At 27.9% G+C, this 22,367-nt stretch overlaps 2 protein-coding genes across 3 annotated transcripts; both read right to left on the bottom strand.

Annotated features, from left to right (window-relative positions):
* Nucleotides 1-2,282: 2,282 nt before the first annotated feature.
* LOC126906707 (uncharacterized) lies at nucleotides 2,283-4,350 on the bottom strand. Its single transcript, XM_050687461.1, has 2 exons — nucleotides 3,538-4,350; nucleotides 2,283-3,394 (listed from the first exon to the last, which is right to left on the bottom strand). The coding sequence occupies exons 1-2, from the start codon at nucleotides 4,010-4,012 to the stop codon at nucleotides 2,805-2,807; spliced, it is 1,065 nt and encodes a 354-aa protein (XP_050543418.1). The 5' UTR covers nucleotides 4,013-4,350; the 3' UTR covers nucleotides 2,283-2,804.
* A 138-nt stretch (nucleotides 4,351-4,488) lies between these two features.
* LOC126906718 (uncharacterized) lies at nucleotides 4,489-16,895 on the bottom strand. Of its 2 annotated transcripts, XM_050687478.1 has the most exons (7): nucleotides 16,690-16,895; nucleotides 15,938-15,991; nucleotides 14,203-14,274; nucleotides 11,561-11,632; nucleotides 5,677-5,728; nucleotides 5,575-5,602; nucleotides 4,489-4,822 (listed from the first exon to the last, which is right to left on the bottom strand). In XM_050687478.1, exons 1-7 carry the CDS (start codon nucleotides 16,792-16,794, stop codon nucleotides 4,807-4,809), a joined length of 399 nt encoding a protein of 132 aa, XP_050543435.1. In that variant the 5' UTR covers nucleotides 16,795-16,895; the 3' UTR covers nucleotides 4,489-4,806. The 2 variants fall into 2 exon arrangements, with proteins under 2 accessions (XP_050543435.1, XP_050543434.1); XM_050687477.1 differs by having other exon boundaries at nucleotides 5,575-5,728; nucleotides 16,690-16,890.
* Between the last annotated feature and the right edge of the window lie 5,472 nt (nucleotides 16,896-22,367).

Below are 22,367 nucleotides of genomic sequence, written 5' to 3'. Positions count from 1 at the left end.
ACATTCTACGTTTATTTTGCTTACCATTCAACCAATCTTTATCTATCATATTCATCTATAATATATAATATACACAACATTATAAAATATTCAATGCTGTATTCTAGTATGAATTATTGAAAAACTTACTTTTAACTGATAATAGTCTTCAAATTAAAATCTACGATGATTAATTATATCACTTTAACGTTACTTTACTGAAATCAAACTTCTCCGATTATAAATTAAAAATTACTGAACAAATTACTGTCATTTTCACCATGAAGACAAATCCAGACGACCATTTTTATTTTTCAGATTAAGGTATATTACATAAGTTTTAATTTAAGAAATATGTATAAAAGTGTCAGTATTTCTGGAACACTTTCAAAAATTAAATTGAAACCCTTATTTAAAAAAAAAGTATGTCGAATGAAAGAGGTATATATAAATAATTTATCATTAAAGAATAGAATTGATTCATGCATTTATCAAAAATTTATAGCAATATAATGTTAAAAAATGTTAAATATAATATCAAGGTTTTTTTTTACAAAAATAGCATATTTTTGAACACGGCAGTCATTTTCACTATGAAGACAAGTCCAGTAGTCAAATTTTTTTATCAAATTAAAGTATATTACATAAGCTTTAATTTAAGGTATATATAAAAGTGTCAGCCTTTCATGAACATTTTCAAAAGTTAAGTTGAAAAAGTTAATATTTTGTAAAAAAGTTGCCATTTTGAAATCCTTCCTGAGAGCTGGTAAAGGGTCAAATGTTCACAAAAATAGAGCAAATGATAGGTATATACCTAAGGTATCTATAAAAAAAAATTATATTGATTCGGTCATTTTTTAAAAAGTTATAGTAGTGTTAAAATAAAAAAAAATTGAAAAAATGTCGAAATATACCGAATTTTAAAATTGTAATTTTTTGGTGGATTTCTCCATTTACGAAAAAGAAGGTAATTTTTTTAATTTTTGAGGGTAATATTTTTAACTAGAAACAATTTATGATCTTTTGACGTATTGTTAAAAAAAATAGGTTCAGTGAGAGCTGAGATTGATACCAGACACAAAAAAAAATTTTAAAAAAACCATAGTATAATTCATACTTTCTCAGTTTCGCATCGAAGCTAAATATTTCCTAATATAGAACATGTTAACATTTTACTTTTCATTTTTATATTGATGGTTGGCTTTATTCTTTACATAATAATATATAATTAATTTTATTGTACTTTGTACTCCATTATTTTGTAACTATAGAGTTATATACTCGTGACTTTTTTTATAACATCATTAAATTAGGGGCCCTCAAATTGTTTTCGCACTGAGGCCTTAGAGTTTAGGATCCGGCACTGTAAATATACTATTAATGTGTGTATTACTTTTGAATAGTATATTATTTTCTATGTCACTCTTTAAACTCTCTTCAAAAGGTTTAACTTTGTATTTCTCTGTACACCTAACAACAGGAACACATGGTTTTTCTCTAAAAAATCATTTTTGTAGTATAAAAAATTTTATTTCATCGATGAATGATTTAAAAATAAATGACATTTAAATTTAATAATTACACAGAGAATTTTCCAGCTGAAATAATTACTACAGATTCATTACATGAATGTATTTTTTGAGGATGTACTCTTTAAGAGGAAAAACGTCTTTCTTGCTATGTGAAATCATAAATATAATTTATTATTTAGAATAATATAGTTTATATATGCGAAATAAAGTACAAAATCTTCTACAGATTTGGTCAAATGTAAAAGCTGTTAAAATATTTTATTATCTGATCAAAAGTGAGATAACATTCTTTTTTAAGTCCATGCGCATGTTTGAAAAAGTAATTCGACTGCGTCGTATATCCATTAAATTTATTCCGAAATTTTATCAATAAACTAATATATATTTCATTAATAACATCCCTTACTTTTAAACATTAAGATATCGTAGTTTCATAAAGAAATTTAAGAGTTTTGAACATTGATATTGTGGCTGAAAATTCTACTTGCCAGTGCGCTTAACAAGAAAAATAACAAAATAATTATTTAAAACTGCAAATGTTTACACTATGCCCATGGCAGCAAAAATACTTTTTAGAAGTTTATTCATTTTTTCGAATATATTATCAATATTTAGAAAACAATTATCTCATTGGGCGGCTTTACTTGGGTATTGAATTGCAATAAATATTATTTTATATAAAAGGCACATTTATTATACCAATGGAATATTGAAGTTACACAATTTAGTTATCCAAAAAATTATATCTTAACTTATAATTAGTTATAGTCATTATAATAGTTTTATTTAAATAATTATACACAAAAATTGATAATAATAAATCACATTTTAAATATACAATCGATATTAGTTTAAATTAAAAAGAAAAATTCTACATAAGAAAACAAATAAAATGTCAACCCTAATATAAATATAAAATAACAAAAAAAATAAATAAAATTGTTTGTAAATACAAAAGAATTACTATCATAAAATTATAGTACAAAAATTGTATAAAAAAGTTACAAAATGTAAAACATTTCTTACGAAATCGAACCGATGTTAATACAATATTAAAAACTCAACGTTGCACATTGAATATAGTAAAAAACACGTTTTCAATTTGAAAAAAAGGCCTCCCCAGCATGTAATCCAATTAAAAACGATAGTTCTAATTATAAGTATAACGACTGGGGCAGAAAAATAGAGTTATAAGATTACATGTTTTAATGAGTTTTGACGAGTAGGTCGTTTAACGGAGGTCAAATAAGGCCGTGATCGGTAAAATTGAATCTTGATGATCACAAATATACGTCAAAATTGGAACAACGTGCCGGCTTCTAGTTCATATTTATGCCTTAACCGGATAAAAGGCATTGTGAAGGGGTTGATCGGCGTGTCGTCGTTTCTGGACATCCTCTCGGCTAGCTCCAAAGAGAACGGTCCGCAATTATAACCGTTGCGTTGTTGCACCGCTTTTCCGTAGCATAAAATCCACTGGGAAGAATATCCGTAGTTTTCGATCACCCAGTCAATAAGAAATCGTCTCAATAACGATGGGTAGGGACCATTGTAGGAGTTGTGGCTGTCAAAAAACGTTATGGTCTTTTTGGGTACATCGACCACAGACATGGTCCAATGGTTGCCGTTCACGTGCATCGGCACCAACAAGAGTCTTAACGAGTGTATATCGATTTTGATCCATCTTTTCACGCCAGCGTATCCCCGTCGAGAAAGCACCTCCATAAAATCGGTGATCAGGTAGTGCACTTTGCCTGGCGAACGCGATGCAATTAGACTTAAATACGCGTTGATCGTGTCGCCGCTGTACCACGTCGTGCGAGTGAGAAATGAATCGTATGAAGGCGGTTTCTTGTTTTTCTCGTTCAAATCTCGCGGCACGTCTGCAATCAAAATTATTTATTTTTTAAATCCAACTGATCGCATAGTTTTTCGGTTTATAATTAAAAAAATATTATTTATCTTTTTTCAAATATTATCTAATAATGCCGTTTATTTAATTCTAGTTAATGGACTAGTCGTTTACCGTCTAAGGAGGAACTATCGTTTTTGCTCTCGGCCGAATCTATGTCGATTGTTTCAATCATTGTACTCGGATTGTCTACTCGAGGTGGTGTTTTCTTGACGAGGGAAATCGATGGTATCGATGTCTTCGTCAGGCGTTTACATAATTTTTTTGTCGCATAGTTGTCGGTAGTCGTAGTAAGCTTTGGTTTTTTGGACATACAAAAATATGGGGTGTCCTGTGAAAGCCGTTTGACTTTTGTAAGCGTAAAGTCACAATCGGTAGTACTGTTTCGGTTGTTTTTTATCAGTCCGGTAGCCATCTTTGCCATCTTTGATTTCATAATCGTATCAGTGTTGGCGATATATTCCGGTTTGGTAGCAATCATGTCCGCGTAAGATCCGTTTGAACTCATGGTTAGTAATTTTGCACCGTAAGGCACTTTAGCATTGAATGTTTCTGACCGATCGGTGGCCAATACGGTGTTGGTAAACATATCGTGATTTTTGTCTGCCGAAAATGATTCAATATACGACGGTAAGGTCTGTATACAGATAATTGGTACGTTTTTTACGAGGATTTTAAAATTTTCAATTGCTCTTCAAAACACAAAAAACGCCGTGATTCGTTCAAAATTATTTACGTTAAGTGCACTAATTTGGTATCCAAGCAAATTCACACAAAAGTAAATATAATTATATAACAGTTTATAATTTTCATTTCACGATAGTGTTTATCGTGTATAATCTCTCAGTAGTAAATAAGGAACACAATTGTCAGTCTATCCTTCAGGTATAACTCATTTAAAGAGATAAGGACATTATTTGGGTATATATCAGGTAGCATTCGATTTTTGGTTTTTATCAAGATCCTCAAGTATTAAACAAACCTCTAACACATCTAACGATAGAGAGTATCATGCCAATCCCACGATTTTAGCTACAAGTGTTAAATAAAATTTACTAATAATAGTAATGATGAACAATACTATATTTGTTTTATTTTTTTAAATTTTATTCTTTACACAAAACTAAAATGTATCATTTTTTAATTATAAGTACTACATTTTATATTTAGTTTAATTAATCTTATTAAATAAGATTAAATTGTAACAACTAAAATTTATTTCTAATTCATAATATTCCATGGTGTTGTCTTTGAGTTGCATGCTGTCTTAACAATAATTTTTAGTCTATTATGTTTTTTAAACTTCTGCATAAAAATAATTTTGATAAATAAAAAGGAGATTTTTCTTTATGAAGATTTAAATATTTAAACACATCTGATAGACTAAAACGTTTGGTTTCTAAAAATAAATTTTGTTAAATTAATGAAATATTATTTAATATTTTATGTTACGATATTAATTTAAATTCTATAGAAGTGCTTAATATAACAAATAAGTATTATATCAGATAAAAATATGCCATTTTATAAGTTAAGAGTACTATAATCCTTTAGTAGATTGTATTATTATAACAAAGTATCATGTATTAAGTAAAAAAAGAATTTGAAAATTATTCACGAAGTTATATATAGTGCTATTCTGTAAGTTAAAATCGACTACTAAAATTTATACATGACATTTTTTGTAAACTGGAAACGTCATTTTTACATTCAAGACAAGCGTTATACTTTTTTAAGTCATAAGCAAATTATAACTACAACTACTAATCTAATCAACAAAATATAGAATTAAAATACTGTAACCGATAAACGGCACATGGGACCGATGACATTGTAAGAATAAAATTGTTTGAAGTTGAACAATTTAATAATAGGCGTTCCCATTCGATAAAATTAAATTAAAGGTTTTTTAACTTCGAAGGGATGAAATAAAAATATATTTAACCACATAGTATTGTAAAGTTTTTTCAACAAAATCTTTACGAACACTAAAAAATTTCCGATAGTTTTTGAGAAAATAAGTGTCTTACTCTGTATAAATTCGAATACTTCAAAAAAAAAAGAAAATCAGGTTTTAAAATAAATTAATCTTAATTTTAGTAACAAGTGTAATTTACTGTGTTCATTGACATAAAACATATACATATTTACCTGGCATATTCATAATTTGTGTAGAAACCTGTGTTTTTAATTTTTTATTAACCGATGAAATATTATTTAATAATTCTATGAGATTGTTTCGATCAATACAACCTCTGTCATTAAATTGGATTATACATTCTTCTCTATCCTGGGGAGTTAAATTCTAAAAAAAAAAAAAATTATAAAACAAAAATCATTCTAAAATGATCATATAATAATGCAATATAGACTTTATTTAAGTACGAGTCTTAAGATCCCATAATTTCCGAAACATTATGAAAAGTCATATCAAAAAAATCACTTAGTATGCACATTTTGCTATTTTAAATCCCTTTCCTAACAAGGGCACTGGTTGGACATCCATAAACAATATATCAAAAAAAAAGTAGTACACTGTGGACGTAGCATAGTTGGGACAAGTATACAAGATACAAGATGATATCTAATAGTGAATAAAATCACTATCATAAGAAACGCTTCGATGCAAATCTGTAGATAGTGTTTAATTGTTAAAAGGAATTGTTGAATTATTCCAAAAGCAACATCAACTCCTATTTATTTTATTATATTCTGATTAATGGTTCTTTGGCTTATTAGTATAATATAGAGATAAATACTTATTATAGTAGTTAAAATTTAGTATTAAATTGATAGCCAATAATTTAATAGTGATATTTTTATGAAAAATTATAAAGAAATTGTATATTTCGTTGCAAACCTGTATCGAAGGACCTGATCCAAAACTTTTTAGAAAATATTTTTTTGTTAATTATGAATAAATACACTAGTCTACCAGGAATTTTCATCAAATTACTATCAAATATTTGTTTAAACTCATTATTGATTTCAAATCTACAATTTTTTGTAGACAATTCGGTATGAAGTGTGCACAATGGACCAACAGGTTAAGTGCATGGGAATTCTGTCCACCTCTATAATAACTAAAACTAAAAACTATTCCCTTAATTTTATCCCGATTACTTATTTGATTTATAATTATTATATATAAATTATAATATTATATATAAATTGTCATTTTTAATCTATTTTTTTGGTCATTTAGATTTAATTTTCACGCTAGTTTATAATTAAACAATGTTTAACTTTTAAGCTTAATTAATCTTTAATTTAACATATGTTTAACCCTTAAGCAGGCGCGTACCTATTTTTAACGTTCATAGTCGCGTGGGGGTCTATTAGACCCCATTTCTAAAAAAGTATAAAATATGTATAAAAAAGTTCATTTTTTTTAATTCAAAGACATTATTTGTAACCTTATGATATATAAATATGGATAAAAATTAAAAAATAAATAAATTACAAAATTATGTGCATTTTTCTAAAAATTATATTACGAAATAAAAAAAAAAATTTAATTTTCAAAATGTCATTAAAAAATTTTGGTTTGTAAAAAAATTATTTTAACTGCAAAATCTTATTTTTAAGACGGTAAATAAAAGCTTTTACTATTACAAAATGTATTTTTATTAATTTTTCTTGTATTTCTTTGAGCTCAAACACGGCTTATATTTATTAGTTTTATGTGTATTTACATTTACATAATCATTTTCTGAATAGAATTTTTTTATTATTAATATTACAATACAATTTAATTATTATAATACAGGTAGGGTCAGGAGGGGTAATTGTGAATAGTGGTAATTGTAAATGAGGCACCGATAAACAATGTGTCCACATTGCGATGGGATGTATTTATTACATATTTTGTTCGTATTTATTTCATATGATCGAGTAGTGGAAATTCTCAATAGATTATTTATTTTTAAAACTTAATTGCACTGTCGGTGGCAGATCCACATAATCCCAATTCCAAAATATTATATCGATTATAACATTGAATTTATGACAAAACAATATTTTGAAAAAAATACAAGTCCAAAAAAAAATTATAACGTTACAAGTCGCGTGGGGGTCAATATGACCCATTTCAACTTTGATGGATACTTTAAGTTATACATTTTTTTTTCGAAGGTATTTATTTAAGAAAATCTATTCAATATTACTATAAAAACTATCTTCTAAATTTATATCTATGTACACCTTTTATGCAATATAATACATCCGTTTTTACTTATGTGGGGTTTGCTAGACCCCCACGCGACTGTTTAAGGGTTAAAGGACGCAATATTTCTGAAAAATTTTCAAAAGTAAAGTTGAAAAAGTTCTTTTTTAGCTTTGATGCGAAGCTGAGAAGGTATTAATTTTACTATGATGTGTTTTTTTTAATTTTTTTTTTTTTTTTGTGTGTCTGTTACCACTTTTTTTCAGCTCAATATTTCTTTCAATGATACGTCAAAAGATCACAAATCGTATCTAGTCGAAGACATAGGGGGGATTCAAAATGACAACTTTTTCACAAAAAATTAACTTTTACAACTTAACTTTTGAAAGTGTGCCGGAAATACTGTCACTTTTATCTATATCTTAAATTATAGCTAATGTATTATACTTTAATATTAAAAAAAAAATTTCGGACTTCATTTTGTTTTCATAGTGAAAACAGTCATCAAAGTTAAAAAAAATACGATTTTTGTAAAAAAATTCTTTTTCATATTTTTAACTTTATAACGCTATAAATCTTTGAAAAATGTATGGATCAATACAATTTTTTTATGAGAAATAATATTTATATACCACTTCAATTCGACATACTTGTTTTTTAAATCGGACCATTTCTCTTAATACAAGGGGGGTTCAAATTATAAAAATACATGATGTCTTTACCTATTATTTGATATATTTTTTTTTTATAAATCTGACCGTTTACCTGCCCACAGGGGGGATTCAAAAGATAAATTTTCAACTGAATGTTTAAAAGTGTTCCAGAAATACTGATACTTTTATATATATCATAAATTAAAGTTAATATAATATACTTTAATATTATAAAAAAAAATTTTGGACTTTATTTTGTCTTTACGGTGAAAATGACTACCAAATGCAATTTTTGTGTAAAAATTTTCGATTTTCTTTATAAATTTATTATGTTATAATGCTATAACTTATTGAAAAGTGTATGGATCAACACAATTTTTCTATGAGAAATAATATTTTTAATAATCCCTTTTTCATTCGACATACTTTATCTTAATCAGGATATTAATAAGGAACTAGTAGATCACGTAGCTTTTGGAATAATCCAACAATTTTTTATTAGCTTTGATGCGAAGCTGAGAAGATATTGGTTTTACTAAGATGTGTTTTTTTTTTTTTTTGTGTGTGTCTGTTACCACTTTTTCTCAGCTCTCACCGAACCGATTTCTTTCAATGATACGTCAAAAGATCACAAATTGTATCTAGTCGAAGACATTACCCTCAAAAATTGAAAAAAATTCCCTCGTTCCCCGTAAATGGGGAAAACCTCCAAAAAAATTACGAATTTAAAAATCGCTAATTTTCGAAATTTTTTCAATTTTTTTTACTTAAATGTGTCGTAACTTTTTCAAAAATAAACATATCAATATAATTTTTTTTTTATAGATGCTTGATGTCTTTACCTATCATTTAATATATTATATCATATATCATTTAATATATATTTTTTTTGTAAATTTAACCCTTTATCTGCCCACAAGGGGGGATTTAAAATGACAACTTTTTCACAAAAAATTAACTTTTTCAACTTAACTTTTGAAAATGTTCCGGAAGGTCTGACACTTTTATATATATCTTAAATTAAAGCTAATGTAATTTACTTTATTATGCAAAAAAAAAATTTCGGACTTTATTTTATCTTCACGGTGAAAATGGCTACCGAATGCTATTTTTGTGTGAAAATTTTCGATTTTGTATTTTACATTTTAACTTTATTATGCTATAACTTTTTGAAAAATGTATGGATCAGTACAATTTTTTCATGAGTAGTAGTATTTATATACATCTTTCATTTGACATACTGTTTTTTTAAATCGGACCATTTCCCTTTATACGAGGGGTGTTCAAATCTAAAAAATGCATGTAGAAAGTAGAACTTTTTCAACTTAAATTTTGAAAGTGTTCCGGAAGGTCTGACACTTTTATATATATCTTAAATTAAAGCTAATGTAATATACTTTATAATGGTAAAAAAAAATTTCGGACTTTATTTTATCTTCATGGTGAAAACAGAAATCAAAGTTTATAAAATAAATACGATTTTTGTAAAAAAATTCTTTTTTATATTTTTAACTTTATAATGCTATGACATATTGAAAAGTGTATGGATCAACATTTTTTTTTTATGAGAAATAATATTTTTTAATAATCCCTTTTTCATTCGACATACTTTATCTTAATTAGGATATTAATAATGAAATAGCAGATCATGTAGCTTTTGGAATAAATTCACCAATTTTTTAAAATTAAACACTATCTAAAGATTTGCATCGAAGCGTTTTTTTTTGATAGTGATTTTAATCACTGTCAGATATCATTATACTTGATCCAAGTATGCCACGTCACCACTGTTCCGCGACCCCCCTTTCCTGGGTTTTTTTATACGTATATTTCAAATATTTAATAAAAGGAAATTATCCAATTTAAAAAAAAAACAGTATGTCCAATTAAAGGAATAAAAATAAAGTTTTAGAGAAAAAAATTTGCGTTGATTAATACATTCTTTAAAAAGTTATAGCAATATAAAGTTGAAAATATAAAATCACATATTTTAACACAAAAAAACCATTATTATAATCACTTTTATATAAGCTTTAACAAGGCCGCCGGGGATTGACGGCCGGTTATAGAAAGTGTACCGTAAATCATGTGAAAAAAAGAGGCACGGAACGGGATCAGAACCCTCAAACCAAGGTGTCGTATAGACAAACCTTACCACTAGGCCACCGTGCACTTATGATTCAGATTTCCGATACACTTTCATTTAGGTTGATAACGTGATGTGCGGCTGAGGGAAACACGGTACCGTGTCAGCTTTAGTAAAACAAATCATTAAAAAATGTTTAATTATCCAATTTTTACAAATAAATAGTACTTTTTTCTTCAACTTTAATGTCCGTTTTTACCACTAAGTCCAGAGCTAAAAATTTTTTTTCGAATTAAAGTATGTTACATACGCTTTAATTAAAGATATATATAGTGTTTCAGTATTTACGGAACATTTTCAAAATTTAATTTATGGCGGATAAATTACTATATTGAAACTCCTTTTTATGGACATGTAAAGAGTTAGATTTGCAAAAAATATATACTAAATGGTAGGTAAAGATATCATGTATCTATAAAAAAATTTTATTTGATTTATAAATTTTTGAAAAAGTTGTGGCAATTTTAAGTAAAAAAATTTTAAAAATTTCGAAAATTAGCGATTTTTATATAAAGAAATATCTATAAAAAAAAATATGTTGATTTGTTCATTTTTATAAAAGTTAAAAAAATATCAAAAATTACGAATTTTTAAAATTGTACTTTTTTTTGTGGATTTCCTCTATTTACGGGGAATGAGTGAATTTTTTTTCATTTTTTGAGGGTAGTCTTCGACTAGATACAATTTTTTGAAATATCATTGAACTAATGATTATTATAATGTTATTGAACCATATGCATATGGTATTTTTACAAAAAGTGTTGCTTTGATTCATACTTTTTCTAAAAGTTATACCGATTTACGTTCAAAATTAAAAACTTATTGAAATTAGTAGATTTTATTAATCGTAATTTTTATGCATCTGTTCTATTTGAAGTTGAAAAAAATAACAGAAAATATAACAAAAGTATCATAGTAAAATTAATATATTTTCAACTTTGTATAAGAGTTACAATAAATCCAATATTATTTTTCATTTATGAATGTATGATTGCATGAATGAATAAGAAAGTATAAAAAATTGAAGTATTATTAAATTTAATTTATTAAAGAAATTTTATGTAAACACACTAGATTGTAAATATAACAAAAAATTTTTTTAATTTATTTTCTATGCAACTGTATTTTTACCTTAAATAATACAATGTATAATTAAAAAAAAATAATATTTACCGGATAATCTGAGTTTTCAATATTTTCTCCGGAGCTGCTAGATTCCTCTACTTCTTTTATCATTGATAAAGGCTGAAAAAAAATGTATATAGCAAAAATCATTCTAATATGATTGCATAGTACAATATAGGCTTTATTTAAAAAGTTTTAAGGCGGCACAAGTTGACGTGGCCGACCCCAAGTAGTTGGAATTAAGGCGAGGAAAAAGAAGAAGAAAGGGAAATAGTCCGATTAAAAAAAAAAAATGTTGTAAAAAAGAAGAATAATAATAGTACTTATCTCAAAAAAATTATAATGATCCATACATTTTTCAAAAAATTATAGCATTATAAAATTAAAAATATAAAATGAATTTTTTTACAAACATCGAATTTTTATTATAAACAGTGATGTCCGTTTTCATCATAAAAACAAAATAAAGTCCGAATTTTTTTATTTTTCATAATAAAGTTCATTACATTAGCTTTAATTTAAGATATATATAAATGTGACAGTATTTCCGTAACATTTTCAATAGTTAAGTTGAAAAAGTAATTTTTTGTGAAAAAGTTGTCATTTTGAATTACCTCTATGTTGGTAGTTAAAGGGATAGATTTATAAAATATACCAAATGATAGGTAAAGATATCAAGCATCTATATAAAAAAAAATTATATTGATTTTTTCATTTTTGAAAAAGTTATGGCAGTTTTAAGAAAAAAAAAATAGAAAAAATTTCGAAAATTAGCGATTTTTTAGTTTACAATTTTTTTGGATATCCCCAATTTACAGGGAAAGAGGGAAATATTTTCAATTTTTCAGGGTATTGTCTTCGACTGATTACGATTTGTGATCCTTTGAAGTATTAATGAAAGATATAGATTTGGTGAGCTCTGAGAATAAGTAGTAAAAAGTAAACAGGCGCATAAAAACTCATTATAGTAAAATAAATATTTTTTCAGCTTTGCACCGAGGCTTAAATAAATGGTATTTTTACAAAAAGTATTGCTTTGATTCATACTTTTTCTAAAAGTTATACCGATTTAAGTTCAAAATTAAATACTTATTGAAATTAGTAGACTTTATTATTCGTATTTTTTATGGATCTGTTCTATTAATAGTTGAAAAAGTAACGGAAAACACAATAGTAAATTGCAAAATCAATAACTTTTCAACTTTGTATAGGAGTAAAAAAAAATCCAATATTATTTTTGATTTATGAATGTATGATTGCACGAATAAACAAGAAATGACAAAAATTAAAGAATTATTATTTAATTATATTAAAGAAATTTTATGTAATCGATGCATAGTAATTATAACAAAAAAAAATTTTAATTTATTATTTTCAATGAAATTGTGGTTATACATTTTACAAAATACTAGATCATACAATACTGTGAAATCCAGGATTCTTTGTCCAGTCTCATTCTTCTCACTAAACCCATATCCTCGATAGAACGAACCAAAGAATAATAAAGTACTTTTAAACAATTTGAATGATTAAACTCCGCACAGTTACGACAAATAGAACCTGAGGTATATTCGATTTTTCTCCCATGTTCCTTCTGTTTTTGTATATTCTTTTATCGGTACACCAAAACTCCATTACCATCAGTCTATGCTGTGTAGTTACACTCTCGCCTGGTATAACTTTATAATACTTTACTCGCTTTACGCTCTCTCTCGTTCACATAAAATTATCAATCTGTGATCTATTCCTCCCACTCTTATAGGTTATATAATGTTCTTCCCTCTTTCTAAAATAAGTATTAACCACAGCAAGATCATACAATACTGCGAAATCCAGTATTCTTTCTCCAGCCTCATTCTTCCCACTAAAACCATACCCTCTATGTACTCTTTCATATCCTCTCCTCTCATTACCTACATGTCCATTCATATCTCGATCTATCACCTCATTCTTATTGCCAGGTACCCCTTGCATCACCTCATCCATATCTCTCCAAAATACTTCCTTATCAATTTCATCACATCCTACTTGTGGTGCATAGGCACTTATTACATTCAACACTTTTTCCTGGAATATTAATTTTACAACTATAATTCTATCACTTTTCCTAGCTACTTCTATTACTTTACTTTTCATCTTCTCATCTATTATTATTCCTACGACATTCTTTGTACTACACTTACCTGAGTATATTATTTTATAACCCTCACCTATTTCCCTTGTTTTCTTTCTTCCACTTAATTTCCTGCACACGGCAAATGTTAACTTTTCTCCTCTTATTTTGTATCTATCTTTCTCCCTTATACACGAGTCCAGCCTAGAGTTAGTAATGTCCCTACACCATTGATTTTACAATCGTTGGATAGACCTGTACACATGACTGGTGAAATAGTTACCGCACAAGTTGTCCGGCTGGTATCAATCACTATTCCTTAGGCCTTCTTTGTTTTTAAATACTTTATTCCCTCTCACCTGTTGTTCTCGCGTACATTCAAGATGGGACAAATCACTTAAATTTTGTTCAGATCACCTCATACTATTTGACAAAAATTTTACGCCGGCTGTCGACCTGACGCAACCTTATATTCGCCTCTTATGACTGACAGAGAAGCCGTGGAAGTATTCTTATCTCCTATCCACAGGGATAACCTTAAATAATACAACTTATAATTAAAATAAATAAAAATTACCCGAAAAGTTGGTTTTATAATATTTACTCTGGAGCTGCTAGATTCCTCTATTTCTTCTATCTCTGATACAGCCTGAAAAAAGTATTTATAAAGCAAAAATCATTTTAATATGATAGTATAGTACAATATGGTCTTTATTTAAAAAAAAGTTTTAAGGTGCCATAATTTCCAAATCATTACTGAAAATTTTGTCAAATAAATCGCTTTGTATGCAAATATTTAAAAAAAATATATGCATATGATATTTTTATAAAAATTGTTCCTGTGATTCACACATTTTTCAAAAAGTTATTCCGATTTAAGTTAAAAATTAAAAACTTTTTGAAATTAGTAGATTTTATTATTCATAATTTTTATGGGTTTTTTAGCTTTCATGCAAAACTGAGGTGGTATTTATTTTATCATGATGTGTATATTATTATTATTTTTTTGTTCTATTAATAATTGAATAAATATAGTTTAAAAAAACTAAAAAAATACGCTCTTTAAGTACATTGAACTAAAAAGTTAAAAATTATTTTTAACTTTTTAGTTCAATGTACTTAAGGAGCGTGTTTTTTTAGTTTTTTTTAACTATATTTATTTTTCACTTTTTAGTTTCATGTTATGATAGTAGTTACTATCAATATCATGGTTGTAATGGGTAACGGGAAATCAGGGTTCGATTCCATGGAAGGAGCTGAGAAACGGCTACCACATCCAAGGAAAGCAGCACGCGTTCAGGTTAGCGTAAATATTGAGCTTTGGCCCCATACTGAAATATTTATTTGGAAAAAACTCGCGTAATTATTCATGATTACTTTGTTTCCCAAAAATAACGGCTTATTAGTTGGGACTACAAAAATGTGGGTAAAAAAGTTCATGACTAATATGTCAATAGAATTTATTAAACTTCTAAAAACCTTGGTGCTTTAAATAAACACAAAAATGTTTAAATACAAAACTCAAAACGCAGTTATATAGAACTTAATTTTTTTTTATTCGTGTTGTTCTTATTTGTACAATAGAATTGTAGTAAAAACAAATATTCATTAATATGAATTATTTAGAAATTAATTCGATTTTATAGATTATTTTATTCGTATGTTAATATATTGAAGAAATTAAAAAAAAAAATTATAACGCTATATATATATATATTATACGAATTTATTAAATTAAAATTAAAATAATCTTCGTAAAATATCGCGGCACTTTCGTAAGCGGTTTCCGGCAAGATTCTCGGGCGTCGAAAAGTTAGTAGCGTTAATGGCGACGATACGCGGATCGGTTCGATCGTGCGGCACATCAGGAGCCGGTGGCGTACATCATCGACGTTACCACTTTAACAACGGGAAGAAGACTCATCGTATCATTTACGGCGGGTCATCATCGGCCGTGCGGCACTTGCTGGACTTTACACCGTGGCGTATGATCACTTATACTAATAGTATGGCGGCGGCTGATAAAGGTAGCACGAGTGACGGTGCCGTGTCTCAATAAAAATTTATTTACATTTATATATAATTGATGACACGCTCGCGTCTACGGGTTGGAAAATATTATTTTCGACGACTGGAGAGCGGGGTGGGGTGAATGCGTTACGACCGTCTAGTCTCGTGCGCGTGCGCGTGGAAAGTTACAAACTACAAACAACAAACATACACGTGAAACCAATAAAAGCGTGTTAAAAAAGTAGAGGAAAACACAAAAGCAGTAAAATTAAAATAATAATTATCGGATAAGTTGGTTTTACAATATATTCTCCGGAGCTGCTAGATTCCTGTATTTCTTCTATCTCTGATAAATTCTGAAAAAAATAATTTATAATGCAATAATCAGTCTAATATGATAGTATAGTATGTAAAAACTTATTGATATTTGTAGATTTTGATAATCGTATTTTTATGGGTTTTATTCTATTAGAAGTAGTATAAAGTAACAGAAAATATAACAAAATCANCTAATATAAGCGTGTTAATAAAACAAACCGAATAGATGAACATAATAATAAAATAATCTTTGCATAATATCGCGGCACTTTCGCTGGCATCGACGACGCGTTGTCCGGCGTGTTCCTAGGGCGTCAACAGGTTAGCAGCGTTGATAGCGACGGTGCGCGAGTGCGGATCGAATCGTAGACGGTGTCACTTTGACAACGGGAAGAAGACTACGGTATCATTTGCGGCGGGATGTCGTCGGGCGTGCGGCGCTTGCTGGACTTTGCACAGCGGCGTATAACGCGAGGTGTTGGTCAGTCAAATACTCATAATAGGGCGACGGCTGATAAAGGTGGCACGAGTCGTGGGGCATTGTGTATAATGAAACGACGCGGGACCGTATCAATCACAATAAAAATTTGTTATATATATATATANAAATTATATTAAATAAAATTTATGTATAGGTACATTGTATTACAACAAATATTTAATTTATTATTTTCTATAAATTTGTAGTTTCACCTTAAATAATACATCGTATAATTTAAAAAATAAGGATAATTACCGGAAAAGTTGAGTTTATAATATTTTTTCCAGAGCTACTACATTCAGAAAAATTAGATGCAAAACAAAGACTTAAAAAAATTATTACAATAATATGTGAATTCATTTTATTAAAATATGTTACAATAATATTAATGCTATGGACTGTATAAATTTTGCTTCGTTTGGTAAACGTTTGAGAGTGCTTGACTTTAAAATAAGAAAATACATATATAATATAATTATATATTTAATTGTGTGACGCTTACGTCACTACTAACTTTATACAAAAGTCAAAAGACGAGAACTTATGATACCTATATATTTAAACAGTTGATACTAAATAAAATGAAAAAATCCAAATTTTTATCTACATTTTTTTAGAAAATTGTATTTATTAAATAATTTTCAGTGACCCAAATACTCTGTTACACCGAAGAAATAAAAAAATAAGCACAGTGGTGTCATGGTATAATTGGAACATGTATAGATATTATCTCACTTATCTAGTTGATCAGTTCCATCATTTCACATTACACGTCATATAGTCAATACAACTATACTTTTTATCAGAAATATAACTATTATAATGTATCCTTTTTTTATCTCTGTTAAATAAATATATTTTTTGTTTAAGAAAGTATATTTTATTGAGAGATCCGTACCAATATTTTTAAAGTTTTCTGGCTTGACCAAAACAGGATTTAAAAATATTTATGTTTGTTAATATTTATTCGGACCATATAGTGTTGGCCCAATGTATTCCGGCGCTAAAGGATGCAACACAATAATCACTAAAACAAAAATTCAACACTAAATACATCTTCGTAAGTTTTTCTACACTGTCTACCGAAGCAATATGCTTAATTAAAAATAAATTAAATTAAATGATAATATAGCGACTAGCTATCCATTCAATAGTCATATGCTTACAAAGATATTCTATCATAATATAATATTGACGAGGCACCGCACTACGCACTAGGCTGGCGCCACCCGCGTCTCAAACGATATCAGTCGTCCACCTCCTATTAATATGACAATCGGTTGTCATCGGGTGTCCCCGCCATTAACACCTTGACAAGGCCGCCGCCGAATAGGTATTACTAATATGCGTTCTGTTCCGTTTCCGACGTTAGCCTGGATTTGTAGTGGCGTGTTTTTTTTCTTTCTTTTGCCTTTCGTTTTTTATTTTGTTTGTTGTTTTGCGGTTATATTGTAAATTTTAACTCGTATTGTACTAACGAGGGGTAGAAATATAACCTGTTGTATAAAAGTGTATTTGAAGTTAATAAATATATATATACAGGTGATTTTTTTATCATAACCCACTCAATTACTTGCAGAATAATTATAATTTAAACATTTTTTTTTTTCATTATCTTTAGTTACACATTATTCTTGAATTTTTAACTATGTAATACTTTTTAAGTTCATCCCTTATGCCTTGGAAGGGGGTCAACTTTGTTTTTTTAAATGGTAACACATATTTTTAATTTAATAAAATGTTTGAGTTTTTAATTTAATAGTAAATGGCATTTGAATTTTTAATATAACTTAATTCGTTTATTAGATATAATCATTTAAAGTTTAAAATTTTTGAATTAATATACAGGTATAATACACAAGGGATTACAAATATAGGTAGCTAATTGGTTTTTTATAACAGCGATATTAACAGGTACACTATTGTTACTATCAATTGTAGTAAGGCACATTGTTATGAGTTTATAAATACACTAACTGACAATACAGAAAGTATATCTAATGATAATCATAATTGATAATAAACAATCCGTGACTGAGACAGCAATGTCATAAAAATCCAATTAGCTNAGCATAAAAATCCAATAAGCTACCTGTATTTACAATCCCATGTGTGTTATACATGAATATTAACTCAAAATTTTGAAACTTTAAATGTTTATATCTAATAAGCTAATAAAGTTATATTAAAAATTCAAATGNAAGGCATAAAGGATGAACTTAAAAAGTATTACATAGTTAAAAATTCAAGAATAATGTGTAACTAAAGATGATAAAAAAAAAAATGTTTAAATTATTATTATTCTTCAAGTAATTGAGTGGGTTATGATAAAAAAATCACCCTGTATATACAATACATATTGTGTGGTGTTCGCCCGAATACTAGATACGCAATAACAAATTAAAATGAATAAATTAAAGACAAAACTAATTCAAAACGTCGATAACTTTTTTACCTGTAGATTGATACGATTAATTAATAATTCGTTATTTACAAGGATATATTTACATTGCATTTTGTATGGATTACTTACTAGCGAATTCTTACTAGTACAACATTGAGACGACAACAAGTCTATCACTACCCTGATGTTATATATTTATAAAACATGTTTTATTACAGTACGATTTTTTTAAACAATTTCTGTCGTTGACATATATGTTTCGCACAAAACTATTTTAGACTTTATGAAAATGTATGCTCAGATCAGCCGAACAAAATAACATTGCTTAAGTTACAAATTACTGTGTAGATCAACCCCACTGAGGTTCAACGTGTCTTGAATATAACATATAAATATACATTTAGAAACATTTTAAACCGTAAATAATTGAATAATCTGTGAAACTAGTATGATCGAATTAAACAAATTGAATGTTAATCGGTACAGTTTGTACTATGTTGCTATTGTTGAATTAAAATGTTTTGTCATATTGTAAAAAAAAAAAATAAATGGCTTTTAACTCAATATTAAACTGAACATCGCGTCAATTTTCGAAAATCGCTAATACTATTTTATAACTATGATAATGATATATATATATTAATATTACCATTGTGTCCCTAAGATTATCAAGGGGCTTTTAAAAGACAGGGAGCTAGATTTTATCTGAATTCAACTATGCATGTTTCTTATAATATAATGTTGCATTTGTTATAAAATGACAACTCAAAAGAATACAAATACAAATCATTTTAAATTTTAACATTTTTTATCATTAAATATTTGTAAATAATTTTTTTCTTTTAATTTTATTAAATAATTTTTTTGTGTAGTATAACAAATAATAATGTAACTTGAAATTTAACTATTTAAACATCATAAACATTTTTAATTATCTTCTACAATGTGCACTTTAATCATACATTCTCTATACAGGGCTGTTTTAAGGGATTGCAAGGAGGGGCAATAAAAAAATAGAGGCAAATTTTAATAGTAAAGAGCAAAACCTAAAAAATTTGTTGGTTGGGTTTAATATTTAATATTGTCAAAATATAGTCGAGTAACCAAGTGTATCGTAAGGTTTTTGTATCAAGCTTTTCTAAAAGGCGTAATTTTATTTTATTCATCGTATGGTTTATGCTTACAAAAATATTCCAATAATTATTTAACAATAATACATATCAAATAAAGAAACTAGCAGAACAGTAAAAGAATTGTGTGCACTGCTCAACTGCGACAGGCACCTGGAACAATACTTAGAACATACTAATACACAAAAACTAAACTGAACAGTTCACTATCACCGAAAATTTACTTTGTAGAATAATTCCACAAAATGAAGATAGGAATCTTAATTAAAAATATCTGTTCTTAAAATAAAACTTAACAAAATAATATTACAGACACATTGAACACCAAGTTAACATATATATATCTTTTTCCAAAACAATTTGACTTAAACTAATATGACAAGGGCAATGAATGGAAGGGAGAATCAGTGCATTTCAGCCATGTAGGTTGAACTGCGAGTAGGTGCAAAAGTTGCGGCTAGAGCGCGCCACCTAATTGGTGCTAAGTTAAACAATTTGATTATACTATTAAAAAGCTAATTAAATTTTACTCGACATTGTATTAATTACTGAGTGGAGAAATGTAGTGGTTCCCATCAATTTTTCGAGTTGGTACGGTGGTGTATATGATAGTAAGTGTATGTATGCTCACACCAGGCGTCAGATAGTTATTGTGTGTACGACCACTGAATTGGTTTAATACATGCTTTTTGTTATTATGTGGCTGCAACTAGTGGTAGGAAAAAGCGTTTTATTGTATAATTAATTGATAACCGAAATATGTTAGTAATAAGAAGTCGGTGGATCTAAAATTGGTAGCTTCACATTCGTATATTGTCGCCTTGCGACATAAAGTACAAAATCGGTACCAGATCTGGTCAGATGTAATAGCTGTTAAAATATTTAATAATCCTATCGAAAGTATGGATCAATACTTTTTTTTTTTTTATAAACACATTATGTTTACCTCTTTTATTTGACATACCTTTTATTTAAATTGGATAATTTCCCTTTATACATGGGGCGTTCACAACATACGTATAAAAATTTGAACTTTTTCAACTTAACTTTTGAAAATGTTCCGAAAATACTGTGAATTTAAAAAATTGTTCAAATTATTTTATTTTTGTCTCATTTAAATTCAATAAATATTAATGATACTATCACTGTAGTCTTCCGTCGTAAGAAGAAATTTCATGTTTATGCTAATATTATTTTACTATGTAGTTTTTTTTGTGATAATTGATATTTATTGATATTAAACAGGCTTATGACTGTATTAACAGAGATCAACTTTGGTTGATTCTTATAAATTTTGGAATCCCCTCAAAACTTTTAAGATTAATCAAAAGCTGCAATGAAAATACGATGTGACAAGTGCATTATATGGGAACAATATCTGAAACTTTTGAATTTAAACACGGTTAAGACAAGGAAACGCAATGTCTCCAGTATTATTTAAATTGGCACTAGAAAAAAAAGTCAAAATACAAAAAATATATATACATGTATGACCAAAGTATATTATTATATTTTCTCGTCTTTTCAAGTGACTCAATATTAAAATCAGTGGCTAGCTGTTCAAGAGAAGCATCTATTTTATTGGTTTTGTATGCTAAAACGCAAAGAAGCCTGTTTTGCTACGTTCAATTTTAAGTATTATGGTGGATTGGTGCGGGTTCAAATTATAGACCCATATTCTAAAATAGAACGAACCAAAGAATAATAAAGTACTTTTAAACAATTTGGATTATTAAACTCCGCACAGTTACGACAAATAGAACCGAAGGTATATTCGATTTTTCTCCCATGTTCCTTCTGTTTTTGTATATTCTTTTACCGGTACACCAAAACTCCATTACCATCAGTCTATGTTGTGTAGTTACACTCTCGCCTGGTATAACTTTATAATACTTTACTCGCTTAACTTACTACTTTACTCGTCCACATAAAATTATCAATCTGTGATCTATTCCTCCCACTCTTATAGGTTATGTAATGTTCTTCCCTCTTTCTAAAATAAGTAATAACCACAGCAAGATCATACAATACTGCGAAATCCAGTATTCTTTCTCCAGCCTCATTCTTCCCACTAAAACCATACCCTCTATGTACTCTTTCATATCCTCTCCTCTCATTACCTACATGTCCATTCATATCTCCATCTATCACCTCATTCTTATTGCCAGGTACTCCTTGCATTACTTCATCCATATCTCTTCAGAATACTTCCTTATCTATTTCATCACATCCTAATTGTGGTGCATAGGTACTTATTACATTCAGTCCTTTTTCCTTGAATATCAATTTTATGACTATAATTCTGTCACTTTTCCTAGCTACTTCTACTACTTTACTTTTTATCTCCTCATCTATTATTATTCCTAGATCATTCTTTGTACTAGACTTACCTAAGTATA

Source organism: Daktulosphaira vitifoliae, unplaced genomic scaffold (genome assembly GCF_025091365.1).
Source record: "Daktulosphaira vitifoliae isolate Bord-2020 unplaced genomic scaffold, ASM2509136v1 Scaffold_5, whole genome shotgun sequence".
NCBI classification, from domain to species: domain Eukaryota; kingdom Metazoa; phylum Arthropoda; class Insecta; order Hemiptera; family Phylloxeridae; genus Daktulosphaira; species Daktulosphaira vitifoliae.
The sequence above is the reverse complement of the archived record's forward strand: the minus strand, read 5'-3'. Positions and strand labels throughout refer to the sequence as shown.